At 39.7% G+C, this 18,165-nt stretch overlaps 1 protein-coding gene across 4 annotated transcripts; it reads left to right on the top strand.

Moving 5' to 3' along the window:
• The first annotated feature begins 1,738 nt into the window (after window positions 1-1,738).
• LOC124059091 (tubulin-specific chaperone cofactor E-like protein) lies at window positions 1,739-18,008 on the top strand. 4 transcript variants are annotated; one of them, XM_046388856.1, is made up of 11 exons: window positions 1,739-1,824; window positions 3,357-3,432; window positions 3,583-3,653; window positions 4,837-5,016; window positions 5,352-5,491; window positions 6,124-6,305; window positions 7,908-8,164; window positions 9,966-10,092; window positions 10,218-10,334; window positions 10,429-10,540; window positions 11,399-18,008. In XM_046388856.1, the coding sequence occupies exons 4-11, from the start codon at window positions 4,869-4,871 to the stop codon at window positions 11,603-11,605; spliced, it is 1,290 nt and encodes a 429-aa protein (XP_046244812.1). In that variant the 5' UTR covers window positions 1,739-1,824; window positions 3,357-3,432; window positions 3,583-3,653; window positions 4,837-4,868; the 3' UTR covers window positions 11,606-18,008. The 4 variants fall into 4 exon arrangements, with proteins under 4 accessions (XP_046244812.1, XP_046244814.1, XP_046244815.1 ...); XM_046388858.1 differs by lacking the exon at window positions 1,739-1,824 and adding an exon at window positions 1,831-2,077; XM_046388859.1 differs by lacking the exon at window positions 1,739-1,824 and adding an exon at window positions 3,156-3,232.
• The last annotated feature ends 157 nt before the right edge of the window (window positions 18,009-18,165 follow it).

The raw sequence follows: 18,165 nt of genomic DNA on the forward strand, positions 1-18,165 counted from the left end.
AACACGCAGCATAGCAGCTCAACACAGCTGTCAGCTTCTTTTGCCTTTTTTAGCTTGTTTTTTTGGTTCTCTGACTTCATGAAGTTCTGCATTCATGAATACATTCTGTCTCCCTATGATCGAGAATGAATGGGCCAACCACCGTCTGTCTCGAAATGACCAATGTGGCTTTTAGCGACCAATTTAACAAATAGACCATCTATAAGCTCGGCCTTTACTGAGTCAGATGACACTTAAGACTTAAAGACTGTCTTCACTGTTACTTTAAAGTATCCATGTTTTCTCTTCAAGATATACACAACAGGACAGGAAGTGGACAGTAAGGTTAAACCTCACATGAACAAAACAACGCAGCAGACAGGCAACGCGTGAATCTAAATACGTGTCTATGCTTTGCAGACAATGGTAGCTTATGTATGTTGTCAGAAGTCTCTTTATTCCATTCAGGATGACACACTACCACTAGATGGCTCTAAGGCACTGAGTGATGTAGATGAGTGATGCCTGAGCGTGGCTGAAGGGCCGTGTTTGTAACAGTAGAGTCACATTAAAGATAATAAAAAACTGATTAGTAGATTTTGCATTGTTCTTCACTGTTTTTTGCTGATTTCTGTTCTCTTACTTCATAAAACATAGTAGATCATAATAATACAACACAGTCTTTACTCCCCCCTCCGGATTAACATTTGATGAATTGTGATTTAGGATTCACTGTTCACTTCTTTACTCCAAACAGAAAATGCATCACTCGCTAATTTCTTGTCAGATGAAGCTATAGGTTGAGGTCAAACATAAAACTTAACTTAACATCTTACTGCTGATGTTAAATTTGAGGAAAGGTGCTTTAATGCCTCCAAGTGACCTGTCTCATATCTTGTTTCTGTGGTTTACACAGTTTTCAGTACGCACAAGTTAATGAGTGCATGTCATATGTAATGAGGTGTATTGCATGTCCTTATTCTCTCACCTAAACAGATTATGAGAAATCGCTTTGACAAACTATTATTACATACACTTGAAAAGAGACACTAATTGCCTCATATCTATCAACAACTGGGTATACACTGTAGTTAATGTAATGCATAATTAGGGTTATTAGGTATACAGTAGGTGTAAATATTGTTTCTTGGGTGAGTTTCTTGGGCACTGTACTTTGATGACCTTTTCTAGACAATGCTCTGTACAAGTTGCAAAATGTATGAATAAACTTTAAACAGCATTAAGCTATTTAGGTGAAGCCTGTTTCAGCCTGTTACAAGCCTGTTACATTTTGAGCTGTCATAGCAGGACACACACAGGTTTTGCTCACCAAATTAATGACTCTTACATTGGGGCCAGCCAGCAGGGGCCCTGTACTTTATCACCCTAAATTGAATACAGTCATTAGTGATATTAGTTACACCTGTGCTTTCTTCTCAAGACAAAAAAAAAATCTATCAACAGAGTAAGAAGGACAATATCTGCAGTGACAGGCAAGCTATATAAACAAAACAAGACAAATATCATCATCACTATCAATTACCATAATCAGCAGTAGCGCCGGGCAGCAACACAATGACATCACGGGGGGGGGGGGGTAACTCTGCTAATTTATTTATTTTCAATTTTGTGAAATTTGATAAAATCCCGCAGAAAAAAATCTTGAAAACTATGTGGTGGTACCTAAAAAATGTGCCACTTTAACTGAAGTTAAAAAATTAAAGTAAAATTTAAAAAAAAGTCGTTTTCAGCTAACAAGCTCCGTCACTTCCGGGATAGCTGGGAGAGCAAAATGACAGCTGGTTTGTTTTTATCAACAAGGAAAATTCAAAGTAGATATTGAGGGTATGTAGAACGACGACCTTATATTTAATCGGGTTTTGAGACGTTCTCTTAGCATACTGTCATTAGCTAGTGGTCAATGGAAGTCTATTTTTATCGTTGCCATCTGTAATCCATCTCGGGCTCCATCGAGCTGCTGCTGGGGGTCAGAATCACTGATGCTGAGTCTGGACTGGACACTGTCTGCCTCTCGGCTGTCAACAACAGGCAATTTGCACCTGCTATTCTCCGCTTAAATGTTGCTTCCTTCAGATGGGTAAAATTGAGAAACGTGTTATTATTGTTTGTACAGGGTAAGCTATTGGCTTTAAAATAAAAAAAAAGCCAAATCACATTTACAAATTCGTTGATTTTAGTGGTCCTAGCCTTATCGACCGGTGTTTATCCTAAAAATACATGTTGAGACATTATACAAACAACCTATGGTTATATAGAAGTTCGGCGTAAATCTCATGGGTGAAACGGCACCTACGGCAGTAAAATATTAACTTTTGTAGCCGATCTTCCTGTAATTGTCAGGACGACTTTCACCAAATTCATATCGCTTTATACGGAGCGTGTGTGTGGGGGGTACCTTAAAGCACCTATAAAAGTTGAAATCTGATCTAAATAACTATCGTTTTGTCAAAAAGGTATATGCCGAATTTACAAGAATGTCGTGCTGAGTCTCAAGTCGTCCTGTTGCATAAACTATTATATGTGTGTATTTACTGATAAGAAAGGAAGCAGAAAATTGTGACATTTTATAAGGGCAGTTTGTCATAGCGGGCTCCCCATAGCAGAAGAAGCCAAACTCCATTCAAAATTCTATTACTTTGTAAGTGCCTGCGTGTTGGTCGATATATGATGTGACACAAAGAGTTCAGGTCGGCGTAAGTCTTATCGCAAGAAACGCTGCAATACAATGCAATACCAGCTTTTATAATCGTTTTTTCTGATGTTGCCACCTTCATTTTCACACAAAATGCATCCCTGTGTGAGAAGCTCGTGCTGGTTATCCGCTTGTAGGTTGAAGTTTCGTTCAAATAGTTGCTGCTTTGTCAATAGGATGTATGCCGAATTTACGAGAACTTCCTGCTTAATCGACTGTTGTCATGTCTTACAATGTGGTAGATCTAGGTGTGTACATTAATATTAAAGCATAGATATTTTAATTGTCATAGAAAACTTCACACTTCACAAAACAGGCCGGTGTTTTCTTCACTATTCAAATGACACTGTCTACATACTGCACAATCATCAGTCACTGACAGTGGTGGAAAGTGTAAATATTATTTACTCTATTCTGAGTATATCCGGACTGTCACTGACAGATAATTGTGTTTTATTTCGCCCTTGTTGTAGAGAAATATCTGTTGGGCGTGTATCCGCACTGTTACACCAGCCAGGCAGTTGCAGTCTTTGCTGAAATGTAAATTTGCTTTCATGGTTTTATTGACTTTTGTCAAGGCAGAAAATGATCTTTGACCTTGTTGGCTCTCCAGTGCCATGTGGTGAATTCCCTCCAAGTTCTTTCTTTTCTTGCCTGTTCAAAGGAAATCCTGACCAGTGATCAAAGAGGGAGCAGCATTTCTTCTGGAGACGTCTGTCAGCCTTACCAGCCACTCTGGAGTAAGACACTATTGACTATGTTTGTGGGCTACATCTTCCAAATAGACAACATTGTCTTATGTAAAAGTTTATGATATTTAGTTTTCAGTTGCCCTTGAAATGAATGAACAAATACGTCTGTCAGTGGATACAAAATCATTTCTTTGACAGGCCCTCAGTACAAGCGCAGAAGACGACAGCGAGCAGTGATACTAGTCACAGCAAGGGAACCGTCTTTTCAGGTAAGAGGAAGTTATCTCATGTCCTTTCAGCTATATCCATTTTCAGTTGGCGATTACAGAAACCGGTTAGAAATAGGTATGACCTCTCTTAAACAGGACACAGGGTCAAACACCTCGCATAAGTTTGTATCGACTCTGTGTTTTATTTCTGTTATGTCTGTAAAAATAACTGTGGTGTTACAGCTTTACTTATTAACTACAATGGATAACCAAGTGCTTTCATACGTTGCCTCAATTTGCTGCACTGCATTCTCATCAAATAAGATATTGTAACAGGATGCTTTTATTTTTTTTATTTCAGCAAAACCATTACATAATTTATGCTTGCCTGCAGCAGATTCCACAGCAACGCTCTGGCCAGGCTTTTTAGAACATACACATTTACTCGTCATTTTAATTATAGAAAGTTAAGTGATAAGCTAGGTCAAAAGGGCCTTCTTCACTTTGTGTTGCATTTTTAAAAAGTTCAACTTTCTCATTTGGGCAAGTGGGCAAATCTGTCTTGTGCTGATAAAGAGTTGAGGACACCTCCTTGTGTCCCTCCCTGCTATCATTGTCATTTGTTCCTCTCTTATGCAGGCATTTATCAGACCTGGACACCCTTGTATTTCTGTAGGGATGGCTGATCTATGGAGGCTAGAACAGACAGAAGTGGAATGGTTTATTGACAAAACGTGCCTTTAGGTTGAATGTGTTATAAATGGCTACATCATGGAACAAGGAGTTAGTAAAAGTGAATTCCTGAAACGAACAGACTTATCATCTTTATCAACAGGACACTGTGTAAAACCAGTTCAGAAGCCGCAGCATTACACTGGGCTGCAGTGCCCTGGGCTGCAGTGCCCTGTTAATCATTGAATTCCTGGAGTGCTACAGAACTTTGATGTTCAGTCCATCAACCATTGTCATCCATTAGCCTAAAGAGAGCTGAAACCATTAATCAGTTGGATGATTGTCAGAAAGTTAGTTGATGACGATTTTGATAGATAATTGACTTAATTGGTTAAGTCAATATGAGCTATTTTGACACTGTCATGATTGGCACAGGTGTGTAAAGGTGTGTAAAAGTCTGAGTTGAGAAGTGCATAATGCGTATGAGCAACGAACAAGCGTGTACTAGACAGGTAAAAGAAGGCCCACGTATGAGCTGACAGCTTTGTCTCTTCCTCACTTTGCTGACCAGCTGAGGGGGGGGCTGCTCAGCGGGACGGAGCCATGGAGACACCAGAGGACACGGAGGGTCGTACCTTCGTGGAGGTGATGAGTGAAAAGTACAGTCCAGAGAACTTCCCGTACCGCAGAGGGCCTGGTATGGGGGTGGTGGTGGTGCCTACCGCAGGTCCTCAAGGCTCTCCGATGAAAGGTGAGCTTTAGGTGAATAATGACTGGCTTTGTTAAACTAACTGATAGATATGAGCATGTCAATTTTATTACCTCACTACAGCCTTTACAGAATGAGCCCAGGCTTATTATAAGTTGATTGTTTTATATGTGATTATACAGGGCAGTTGTGAGTGACACAGAGAGTTTCTAGCCAGTTTCATCCATTACTTTAAAATATAACATGGCTGAATCCCAAACGTGCACACCCTGCGCCCTCTGGACTGAGCCCTTGTGGACTTCTGTCATACAAGATTATAGTGGATTATTAATATCAAGGTTAATTCTTCCTTCCATCATCTCCCACCTCACCTCCAGACCGCCTGAACCTGCCCAGCGTGCTGGTGTTGAACAGCTGTGGGATCAGCAGGGCGGGAGACCAGGCTGAGATTGCTGCCTTCTGTGCCCATGTCATGGAGCTGGACCTGTCTCATAACAAGCTACAGGACTGGCATGAGGTGCTCTCTCTGGGTCCTTTAACTGCCTTTAAATGATAAGGTTGCTGATATTCCAGATTTTATTTATTGTCAATAAATCTGGTGAAAAGACCAACAATGAATCGATCATGCTAAGCAGTATTGTATCTGAAGCCTGATATAGCTTCTTTCTCTGTGGAGCTCCATAGTTCTCCGAAAATCACATCAGTGAGTCACGCTGTTGCACTGGGTGACATGTTTTTTCATTATCGTGAACACACTAGTTTATTTTGACTCAGTTTCACACACATTGTTTTGCTGCTGCTGGAAATGCTCACTAGAGAACAAAATGTTTATTATTCTGCACCTGAAAGTAAACAAATGCATTTGTTTTGCATTTCCCCCTGTTTGAGCAATACAGTGATCAACTTTGTTTAGACATGATTAAGGGGTTTTAAAAAATGAAAGTATATATTTGTGAAAGATGTGATCACTGTGAAAGATTTTTGTCCAAGCAGTGGAATTGGAGATGAGTGCCACATAGTATGGCTGTTAAAAGTTGAGAGACAGACTATGCGCTGTCTGGTTTTGAAAACAGTCTTCTAATTTTGTGTTTATACTTCTTTGATTATACAGCAGACAAAAATAAGCACATATCATTGTGTCCTGTGCAGATCAGTAAAATCGTGTCCAACATCCCCAACCTGGAGTTCCTGAACCTGAGCTCCAACCCCCTGGCAGGAATGACCCTTGAGCCGCAGTGTGCTGAAGCCTTTTCTCATGTCCGACGCCTCGTCCTCAACAACACTCAAGTGTCGTGGGAGACTGTGCTGCTGCTCACCAAGGAGATGCCTGAGTAAGAAGAACAGCTGATCACTGTTTCTCTTTTTCCCCACAGGCTCGTGAGGTGGTCGAGCAGGAAGACCAATTTTCAGTCCTGTACTTTTGAGACTGCACTTTTAGCTGGTTTAGTAACTGGCTGACACAGAAAGCATTCTTTTCATGAATGATGCTGGCCCTTAAATCATTACCACAGTGGGCTGCTGACCACTCAAAAGATTTATTTTTCCCTGCTGTTGTCTTCCGTGCAAATATTTTAGTTTTATTTTATTTATTTTATTGACACAGTGCATCCGAAAAGTATTCACACCGCTTTGCCGTTTCCACATTTTGTTATGTTACAGTCTCATTCCAAAAGGGATTAAATTAAATTTCTCCCTCAAAATTCTACACAAAATACCTCATAATGACAAAGTGAAACAAGTTTGCTTGGATTTTTTGCGAATTTATTAAAAATGAAAAACAAAAAATGTAACATGTACATAAGTATTCACACCCTTTGCCATGACACTCATCACAAAGGAGAAGCTTCAGGACAACTCTGTGAATGTCCTCGAGTGGCCCAGCCAGAGCCCAGACTTGAACCCTATTGAGCATCTCTGGAGAGATCTGAAAATGGCTTTGCACCGACGCCCCCCATCCAAGCTGATGGAGCTTGAGAGGTTCTGCATTGAAGAGTGGGAGAAACTGCCCTAAAATAAGTGTGCCAAGCTTATAGGATCATATTTAGGAAGACTTGAGACTGTAATTGCTGCCAAAGGGGCTTCAACAAAGTACTGATCACAGGGTGTGAATACTTATGTACATGTTATACTTTTGTTTTTTTATTTTTAATACATTTGCAAAAAGTCAAGCAAACTTATTTCACTTTGTCTTTCATTTTGAATGAGACTGTGACATAACAAGATTTGCAAAAAGTGAAGCGGTGTGAAAACTTTACGGATGCATATGTAAAATATCCCTGTCATAATCCTCAACCCACACTGAACAGTGTCATTGGAACTACTTTCTCATTTGTTTGTTTGGTTTTTCAGTAAATAGCTAGAGAAAGAGTTAAATGCCTACAGAAATAAGATAATCCTCCACTTCCTATAAAATAATCATCACACTGAACACTTTAAAAACAAACATAACTGACACATATTTAAGATAATAACATGCTATAAGCCATTTTTGATTCCTCAGGGGGAAATACAGGTGTTGCAGCTCCAAGTCAGAGAAGTGACTGCAGAAGAAAAAGTAACAAATAAATAAATACTTAAAATAAAACAGCAATTTAAGTCAAAATTACAAAGCAACCAATACAAATGTAGTAATCTAATAGAGTTGTACTGCATCAACTGGATCTAGGTGAAGTGACAGTATGTGTGTAGTATGATGGAGGATCTACATCTCTTATGTGGATTACAATATATACAATGCAGTACCTTATAGAATAATATAGTATAATACAGAATAGAAATAAAATATTAAGAAGTGGGTGAGTGCTGGATGTATGGGTTGTGTGTTTGGGGTTTTTATAACTAATCCACCGTTTTAAAATCACAGCCACAACCATCAAGGTCCCAAAAAGGCAAACATAAAGCACTTCCTTGTTTTCTGCTGTGTTGTCCTGCAGGCTGGAGGAGTTGTTCCTGTGCCTTAACGAGTACAGTAGTGTGAGTGCCTCCAGCGAGGCCTGCCCTACCTTGCGCCTGCTTCACATCACCGACAACAGCCTCAAGGACTGGGCCGAGGTGCGCAAGTTTGGCTCCATGTTCCCCAGCCTGGACACTCTGGTCATGGCCAACAACAACTTGGCCTCCATTCAGGACAGCAAGGATATCCTGCAATGCCTCTTCCCCAACCTACGCAGCATCAACCTGCACAACTCAGGTCAGTGGAACTGAGTGTTGACTTGCGATGAGGTTTGGTCTTTTTTTGTCTTAAACGAGTGTTTTAGTGTCCCATGGTGGTTGTTAGGTGGAAACACTGAATTGACCGTCCAGAATGATCAGAATCTGTTTCCAGTGACTTCATAACAGCTGATAAAATTAGCACAAGCAAGCATGTCACTGTATCCTCAAAGCTTTGTGTTATTTGTAGAGTATTACAACTGATTCTTCTAAACGTCAGCTTTCATCTCTGGAATCGTTTCTATTTTTGGAAGCATCATTGGTGAATATATTTTTAGAGGGCTGTTGAGAGTAGATGGAACAGAAACTGCATACAAAGACATGTTCAAACTGACTTAAATATGTCACTTTTTCATATCTTCTTTACCTGAGGCACAAGAAAACATCTCTCTTGCAAGTCAATTTGTCTCAGCTTAAGCCCTCAGGGTTTATTTTTCTTATGACAAAATGAGTTCTGGAAGGTTGGCAAATAAAGAAATATCTACAAACATTGTATGTAAAATAAGGAGGAAGGAGACCAACACATTGTTCGAAGATAGCCCATTCTACAGAACAAGTTTGTCGTGGATAAAAAAGAACAACAATCAAACAAACTAAATTTAAATGAAGTAGAAGACCAGCCCAGAAATAGAAGAACAGGACAAAGCTCCGAGCTCAACCACTTTGTTTTGATTTGTCTTATGTTCTTATTGACACATCACACATCTGGCATAGATGTGCTCTTCCACATACTTACTGAAATGAAAATGAAACTACAAAGACAATTCAATTTTCTGACACTTTGACAGCTAATTTAAGCTGTTGACTAATCATACTGTGTGATCAAGCAACTAATAAAACTGCGTCATACACTATTGCAGTATATTGTGAAGCCTAATGCATATATTAGACAACGGCCTGTCTAGTCTGCTAGTCTGTCTGTTGGACTTTGACTAGCCTAAATGATTTATTGCAACTAAGTTCTTATTTGCATGGCTGTTTAGAAGTCAGCAGGAGATCTGCAGCTGAAATGTTTGAATGAATCTGAACACGTGACGATTGATAAATCTTGCCTTATATTTCAAAATAAATGTAATATGCAGAATAAATGAGAGATACATAAGATTGTAAACCTAAAATTCTACCTTTAGCAAGGTTATAATGTTCGGTTTTGTTGATACTGTCATACATATGTTAACTATGTACACTCTCACTCCTACCTGCGTCTGGACGTCCTCTTTTTGCACAGCAACGTCATTGATTCCAAAGTTGTTTTCACTGTGTGAGAAAACTGACGTATGGTGTGAGAGCGTGTGAAAAGTCTCACAGTCAATGCGTGAGAGTTGGCAGCCCTGTCATTTGTGGCTGCCAGAGGTCTAGTATTTAAGGGTGCAGTACTCCGGCTAGTTTTTGGCCAACCACAACAACCGTAAATCTGACAGTTGTGCATGTTGGATTGAGGCTTCAGTGGTTTTGGATGTCTCGTTCGTGGAATTCATAACAAATCATTTGTGGAAAAGTTTGGCTTTTATACCTAAAATAATTAACTTTCTGTGTAAATTAAAGTCATTTTTACAATCCCATAAAGCCCCTGAAAACATTGCTTCAAATCTGAATTATTTCCCTGTTACACTGAATATTGATGACTAAATAAGTGATAGTAAGGTGAGGTGGAAAAAACATTTTAAAGTGTCATTTATTCTGGCCTGCTATTGCTTAACACACCATTCTTCTCTTTCCAGTACCTGTGTACTGTCCCTGTTTCCTTATCTGAACTTGTAACATGACTTGTATATTGTTAGGTCTCAACCAATGGGATGACATTGAGAAGCTGAACTTCTTCCCCAAGTTGGAGGAGGTGCGGCTACAGGGCATTCCCTTGCTGCAGGCCTACACCAACGCAGAGCGACGCAGCCTCATGATAGCACAGTGAGTCTCATCAGTGTTATCAGTTAGAATGGACTTCCTTTATAGTAGGTAGAACACGAGGAGTGCTCGGTATCTGTAATCTGGTACATTTGAAACTCCATAATACAGTATGTGCTTCCCTTCAGGCTCCCTTCAATATCGCTGCTAAATGGCAGTGTTGTAACTGATAGTGAGAGAGAGGACGCAGAGAGATTCTTCATTCGTTACTACTTAGATTACCCAGAGGAGGAACTGCCCTACAGGTACACTGCACTCGCCGTCTGTACTCACTAACTACAATGTTGTGAGTGTTTTTGTCACATATGTGTGTGTACCAGTAAAACTTTTCCTCCTCAGATACCATTCACTAGTAAACAAGTATGGGAGGCTGGAGCCTCTGGCTGAGATAGACCTTCGCCCCCGCTGCCGTGCCCAGGTGGAGGTTCACTGTGAGGAAAAAGTTGAACAGGTGTGTCCAGCATGTAATAGAGTATTGTTCTAAATGGTTCACAAATGTAGAAGAACCTTTTCTCAAAAAAGCCAAATTATACTGACCATGATTCCATTTATAAAAGCAATAAAAGTGGAAAGCATCCAAGCGGGTGAATACTTTTTATAGGCACTGTAAAATAAAATCCTGTCACTTATTGGTTCTGTATGGCAATGACAACAAAGGTGGGGAACAACATGAACACTGAAATAGAATGATTGAAAGGTTACTCAAAAGATAACAGTTCAGGAAGCTAACATTGATGTCAGCCCGTTGGAAGGTGCTCTACACAGCATGATGAATGCTGACGTTTCTCCATAACTTTTTGATGTGTAGCCGGTTGTTGACTAACATAATTCACCACACCATCTTTATGAGGGGATAGGATGTCAGTGTTGTGTTTACAGCTTGTTGCATGAAGATAGAACTTTATTAATTATGTTGCCCCCAAATCACGAAAAGGTAGACAGTCAATAAAAGCAATACCTCTGTAGACCGCCAATTTTAAGGAATTCTGTGTTGAGTAGAAATCTTATTATAACTGTAATATTTATGAGCGACAGGACAACCTCATTTTTTAATGGCATGGTTATAACTGTCATGTTTTTGCTTAATATGCTTGTACACTTGCATGACGTTATACTCATCAATGCTCTCTCAGAAAGACAGCTTCTTTTGTTTTTTTACCATAGGACTACCCATCAGCCATTCTTCTTAGAACCATTATGTGTGCAATTTAAAACTTCTATATTTTGGATTATTTTACTGATGTAGTTATTTTGACTGAAATGGATATCTATTTATGCCTAAAACATAGAAACTGTTTGTCTGTTTCAGCTGAATATCCGTTTGGACCAGACAGTTGCTGAGCTGAAGAAGCAGCTGACAACAGTGGTCCAGCTGTCCACCAATAACATGAGGCTGTATTACATTGACAAATGCAGCGCCTTCGGTCCAGAGGAAATGAAGTACAACACCAGGGTTCTCCACTCCTATAGCATCCAAGATGGTGATGAGCTGCTGGTGGTGCCCAAAACCAAATGAACAGCTGGTGTCCAACTGGCTGATTATCATGACTAATTGATTGATTGGATTATTTGTTGATTGGTTAACTGACAACACAAAATAATTGGGGAATGCATACGGAACAGGGTCAATGGCCCACTTGGAGCGGAGGGAGTAGACTAAGAAAATGATATGAACGCCATCCTGACAACTGCGCAGTGGACTGCAGTGGGCTGCTGGGAGGATCTGGCTGGAACTTTTTTTTATTTCAGCTTTATTTGAGGGCATCCACTGGAGATAGTGGACAAATCACACTGCAGAACAGGCCAATAGAGCAACTCTCTGTCAGCTCACAGCTTAAGCAGAGGGGAGGGCACTGCTATACCAGCACAGCAGCTCTATCTCTTAGTGCACAGCATGTACCATAGCACCTGCATAGGCAAGTATCCAACCGCACTGGCTTGCCCACTTGTCGCAAAAGCTACCGTAATTAGTAGTGAGGCAGTAGTGTTGAGTGGAGAGAGAGTGCTGCACTCATCTGCACTTTTAATGTGGGATCATTACCAGGAAAAGTAGCAGTTGTTAAAGGAAAAATCATGCCTAAAGCAGTTAAACACAGGGATTTGTATTTACACTAGTATTTTGGGCCCTTTTTGTTGCTCAGTGGTGTTTTTTGTTTGCATTTTTGCGTATGATTGTGAAAGTTGAAGGATGCTACATCACATTCAGACCATTTGACAGAACACCGGCAGAGTCAAAAAGCAACGGGTTCTTTCTAGAGCCGTAATGACAATCAACAAGCATATGGGCATGAAATTTATCATAGAAAACTTAGATTTTAAATCCTAAAAGTTGTATAGAAATGCATTGTTTTTAATTAATGAATTGCCTAATATAGTTTTTCCACAAACAGTGCATCTACTCCTTCTCCCTCACTGAAAAAAACCTATGGGGGGGGGCTTAAATGAAAGGCAGGTTGTGTGATAATTGGTTATATGAATAAGGAAAATGACACTACTTTATGACTTCAGAGTATAAAATTATTTAAGGGTTGGCATTCCTGTGTGTTATCTTTCATCCTCTATCATGTCTTCTCTCCCTGTGTTTTGTGGACTTGCAGAAGGTTTGTGTGTGGTACTGCAGGAATATGGAGTATCTGGATCATTTCTACTAGCCATCCAGTTCTTTTGTAACGAAAACAAGAGCTGTGTGCATATTTCCGGACAGGAAGTCGATTTTGACAATTATGTAGGACAAAATCACATCATCTGCAAAATCATCCACATCATCTATCTTTTGCAGATGATGTGGCTCTGTTGGGTTCATCAGATTAAGATCTTTAACATGTGTTAGGGTGGTTTGCAGTTAAATGAGCAGCTGGGCTGAGAGTTAGCACCCATAAGTCTGTGGCCGTGGTTCTCTGCCAGAAAAGAATGGATTTCTCTCTCTGGGTTGAGAGTGAGTTTTATGCCCTGAATGGAGAAGTTCAAGTACCTCAGGGTCTTGTTTATGAGTGAGGGTGACATGGAGTTTGACTGAGAGATTGTTGTGGAGTCGGCAGTAATAATACAGACATTGTGTTGAACTGTTGTGGTGAAGAGGGAGCTGAGATAGGAGGCAAAGTTTTCAAGTTGTCAGTTGGTCTACCTTCTAACCCTCTCCTATGGTCATGAGCTCTCAATGAAACTGGATACCAGCAGCCAAAATAAGTTTCCTCCATAGTGTGGCTGTTCTCAGCTTTAGCAATGGAGTGAGGAGCTCAGACATCCAGAGGGAACTGGGGGTAGAGCTGCTGCTCCCTGAGGCTATAAGGGGTCTGTCGAGGTGGTTTAGGCATCTGATTAGGAAGCCTCCTGGCACCTTCCTTCGGAGGTTTTATGGGCACATCTAATTGGGAGGAGACTCTAGGATGCACCCAGTACACGCTGGAGAGATAATATATCTCATCCTCCTTGGGGATGCCTTGGAATTCCCTTGGAGGAGCTGGAAAAAGTTGCTTGGGAGGACATTCATACTACCTTGCTTAGCCAGCTCTCACTGGAACCCAGCCCCATATAAGCAGCACAAAATGGATGGATGCATGGATGTTTCTTTTATAACTGTTTTAAGTTCTGATGTTACTGTGTTTCTTATCACAAAACACCTATTGTACACATAGACACACACGTGTGCACACGCAAGTTGCCACAAAGGAGCTGTGGTGTCACTTTATGTGCTGTCCCCTCACAGGATTCACAGTGTCTTTATTAATATGTGCTCAGCTCTGTCACATTGACTGCAGTACATGAGGTTTTTAGTGAGGAAAGAAGTGACTGTTGGGGCACAAATACTAAAATTCAAAGTACTAGCTCAGTGAATCCAAATACACATGCACCTCATCAATTAAATCACAAGTAAGCATTAATGTAATATGGGCCAGGAGTAAATGAAGGTGGAGACAGAGAAAGAACAGCATTTGGACTCACAGTACTGATATATTACACTATCAAATTACAAATCCAAACTTAGGGTCCCTAACTTAGAGTCAAAGCAAAGGGACTTGCTTGTTTTAGAGAAGCTAACATTCATCATGGCCCCACAGAGCAATTTCACATTTCCCACGTTATTTCCATCAAGAACATACGTGTTCTCTACTGTTTACTGCTTGTGAAGGCCAATGGCACATTTGTGAGCAGCATCGATCTGAGCTGCTATAGTAGTCCTTCCAAGCAAACCTAATCTAACGGCATTTTCCACAAGCGAAATGCTCCTTTCGTGTTTGACCAAAAAAATGCTTCAGATTCTTGAATCTTGTGGTGGTTCAAGTGGTGTCCCCTGCAAACAGCAGACAAGGAAAGCAGAAGAGTGACTTTTTGGCAACACTTGTAGTTAGTTTTTTTTTTTATTTTGAACCACTCTGGATTGAAGGAGCAGTTTTTGTCTTTTCCCGGCTGAATGATGCTGATGTCCTCTGGTGTCATCCCCAATGTTTAATCTCTAAATTTTGCTTTTTGCTTTAGCAAGGTGCTAAATCTGACTTTTAATCAACTGTCCACCTGATTCATTTTACCACCCTTGCTGGTGGTCGCTAACATGCACATACAGTTTTCAGCCGCTAACTTGCTCAAAAAAATGGGGAAGGGCAGGCCCTGTGTGCACCAAAAGAAGAATGTTACGAGCTGTCCTGACTTTGATGCAACAAATATAGCGAGATATTTGGAATTTATTACACTGCTATCGTTTCCCTATGTACTAAATACGCATAATTGCCTTAGTTGTGAAGAAAACTATATATTGTCAGGCTGAATTACTGTTCATGTCGTACAGTACTCAACAGCAACATCTGGTGGGGCCCCTAATGTAGAGATGCCACAGCGCATGACGGTAAACAAAAGAATATCTCATCATCACGCACATTCTGAGCAGTACAGCACAACTTAACTTTAAAACATCATGGAAGTGCAGATTTGATTGTATTCATCCATCTATCCGTTATCCGTCGCTACCTATCCAAATCATATTAGTTCATTTGTCCACATTCTAGGGTGAAAGATGATGCTGAGAGTTTGCCAAAAATGTGTGTGTTAATGGTTACTTTAAAACCATATGGTAGCAGTGTGGTTTTGCCAAATTCCCTTATATTGCATACATGACTATGAGACTTGAGTAGTTTTTCCTTTTTCTATGTCGTGTTATTTTTATGGTCGTAAGAGTTTAGATTGTAGCCTTGTATAATTTACTTATTTGATTGAATGTAATTTTGTTTTATGGACCTTTAAATGCTTAATCAAAACATCTCTTGATTGTTTTGCATTTTTTCAGAAATATAATTATCAATTTTCCTGGAGCAGACACAGATCTCAGTTAAGTACACTGCCCATTATTCAGTGAAATATTCCTTTATGCCTACATCAGTGTTTCATTTTCTCCACTTTAGTGTATTGTACATTTCACTCCATCCTGCCCAGAAATACTTCCACCAAAGATAGCTCATTAGTGTGTTATTATGGTTAGTACTATAATGTGGAGTATACAGCATATACATTATGTATTGATTTCATTATGAAGCCTCCACCTTGTATAAGAGGAGCATTGATGTTTGATGTTTGGTGCTATTGATTTTTCCTATAGCAAGCAACTTAGCAGAGTAGGTGATTCCCGACAGTGCGCAGTGTTACGACTATGATTCGTCAAGCCACAGAATTAAATATTCACATTTAGTGGCTGTTTGAAAACAAATATGTGTTGAGGCTGAGACTCTCAGTCCATCCACTTGATAGAAAACTTAGCTAAATGCACTACGGCCTCTTTTTAACAGTGTTTTTACCCTCTAAACGTATGAATATCTCCAGTATGTAAATGTAAACAGTATTTCCCTCGTTGCTGTTCAGATTACTACTTATTTTATAACACAACTGCTATACTTGAATACTCTAAGGTGTGATATAATAAAACCAGGGAGTCAGTATGAAGGTGTAGCACTGACTCACAGCGGGTTATGAAAAGAGATATAATGCTGGGACCTGTTCTCCCATTTTATCACAGTAGTGCTGATTAAATGTTAGCATAGCATGAAGCCATAGAGCCATAGAAACCAGCACAGAGAGAGAGAGAGGCAGCAGTGCAGTGCTGGCACCAACTTTAGTACTGAGTTATAGTATCTGTGCTAATTAGTGTGAGATGTTTGAAGTGAGAACATGTACGTTAATGTTTGCAGTGTGGATGATTTATTTATTTGTATGCATGTTATTTATTGAAATTATGTGTTTGTGAGGAAAGTGGTCACTGTGCCTGCTTAGGCTTATGGAACAATGAACTAGATGGAACTTTGTTTAAAAATAAGTCCAAAGGAAATATTAGAAGTCTTGATATTAATTTATTGTTAAATTGTTGAGTACATCCAGATTTTTTAAGAACATTATGTTATCATGTTATTTATTTTGTCCTCTGCTTATTGTCCAACCTGCCATAAGCCAAAAATATTGGCTAAGGCTTTTCTAGGGCCCTTGCTTCCATTGAAAACTTGATTAAAGATTTTAAAATATTCTCTGTAACATGTAACAAAAACATTGTTAGTTATTATTTCTGATGAGTTTAACAATGCCCAACTAATCTGATTCACAGAATATATGGGTCAGATTGAGCAGATTTGATTGACAGCCCCAAACATCAACAGATTTTGATCCAAATCCTGATGGGTACATGTTATTATGTCACTTTTTTCCCAACTGAGACCAGCTCATTCAAGCCTGTGAGAAGAACTGATAAAACCACTAATAATAATAATAAAGATAATAAAAACTTCATATGTAAAATACCCCAGATTGTTCTAATTTTGAAAGAACCTGGTGTACATATGTGGGATCCCATCTCTTTTAGTAACAAGCTGAATGAGAAAACTGATTCTCAGGACCTTTACAAACCATTCAACACCCTTTAAGTTTTATTTGACCATTCAGTAGTTTTGTGCTGGGATTGCTGCATTGCTCTTGCTGACTGGACCAACAGTAAACAATGCCACAAAGTCATGCTGTGAGGCCTTCCAGAGCCACCCTTTATTAGTTATTCAACAGTTTTACAGGGAGACAGTCATCAGAGGCAGCGATAATAACTCCACCAGCAGTAGCATCAATACATCAGAATGCCTTGCAATCACTGAACATGTTGTAATTGTAGTTTGAGTAAAAAGTGGCTTGCTTGTTGTTAAACTCTCAATTTGCTGCCACCATCACTATCACTCTGATTGCTTTCACTACCTTCATTCATACTACAGATGAATATGACATTTAAATGAATACTGTACTGTCATTTGGGGAAACAGGCTTATATGCTTTCTTGCCAGGAGTTAGATAATAAGATTGATGTTCTCTGCCCCTCCAAACCAGTGCAGCTACAAGAAGCAAATGGGGTGCTGAAAGCTGAGCTGAAATACTGAAAAACCTCTCAGAAATGTGATAAACTGATATCAAATGTGTTCAAAACACGAAACACTCCTCTGTTAGATTAGGGCTTGCCTGCTGAAATTGAGATAATTCACACATTGAATAGCTCCATATTTCCTTTGCTTACTTAAATAAACAACACATAATGCTAGACATCTGGCAGCTTCAGTACAGCACAGCCTGTTTGAATGGAAACCTGTGAAACTAAATTGATACTTGCTACTCTGAATATATCGGTAAATACATTCATTAAGTCACCATCTGCCTCTAAAAGCAACGTACCAGAGCTCATATTGATCTCAAAAGGCTATATTTGTCTTTGATTATGGTGTTATAGATTTTGGTTGGACTAAATGTGCAAGTTTCATCCCCGCTTGGACTTACACACCAGTATTTAAGCTCATCAGCTCACCTACATGTAACACGAGACTGTTCATAATCTGTGGCAATTAAAGTGTAATACTTTTTTGTAGGGACCTATATGAAGAATTAAATGGAACGGAATGAGTCATCTTTCTTGCGTTAGTATATGTAAAGAGGATGCATCACCAAAGGGTACTAAATAAATGCCATTCTCCTTCCTCAGTGTGCGACTCTTTCATTCAGCAGCTTTTGATCAGGAGTCTGAATGTGTTTCATGGTACAGACGCCAATACTGCAGTATGAGTTTATGACTCA

Source organism: Scatophagus argus, chromosome 5 (genome assembly GCF_020382885.2).
Source record: "Scatophagus argus isolate fScaArg1 chromosome 5, fScaArg1.pri, whole genome shotgun sequence".
NCBI lineage: Eukaryota > Metazoa > Chordata > Actinopteri > Scatophagidae > Scatophagus > Scatophagus argus.

Bases quoted from the DNA above. Each gene is read 5' to 3' on its own strand.
- LOC124059091 (XM_046388856.1), top strand. From the start codon at position 4,869: ATGGAGACACCAGAGGACACGGAGGGTCGTACCTTCGTGGAGGTGATG. The intron at 5,017-5,351 runs GTGAGCTTTAGG...CCTCACCTCCAG, and splicing joins TCAAGGCTCTCCGATGAAAG to ACCGCCTGAACCTGCCCAGC. The intron at 6,306-7,907 runs GTAAGAAGAACA...GTTGTCCTGCAG, and splicing joins CTCACCAAGGAGATGCCTGA to GCTGGAGGAGTTGTTCCTGT.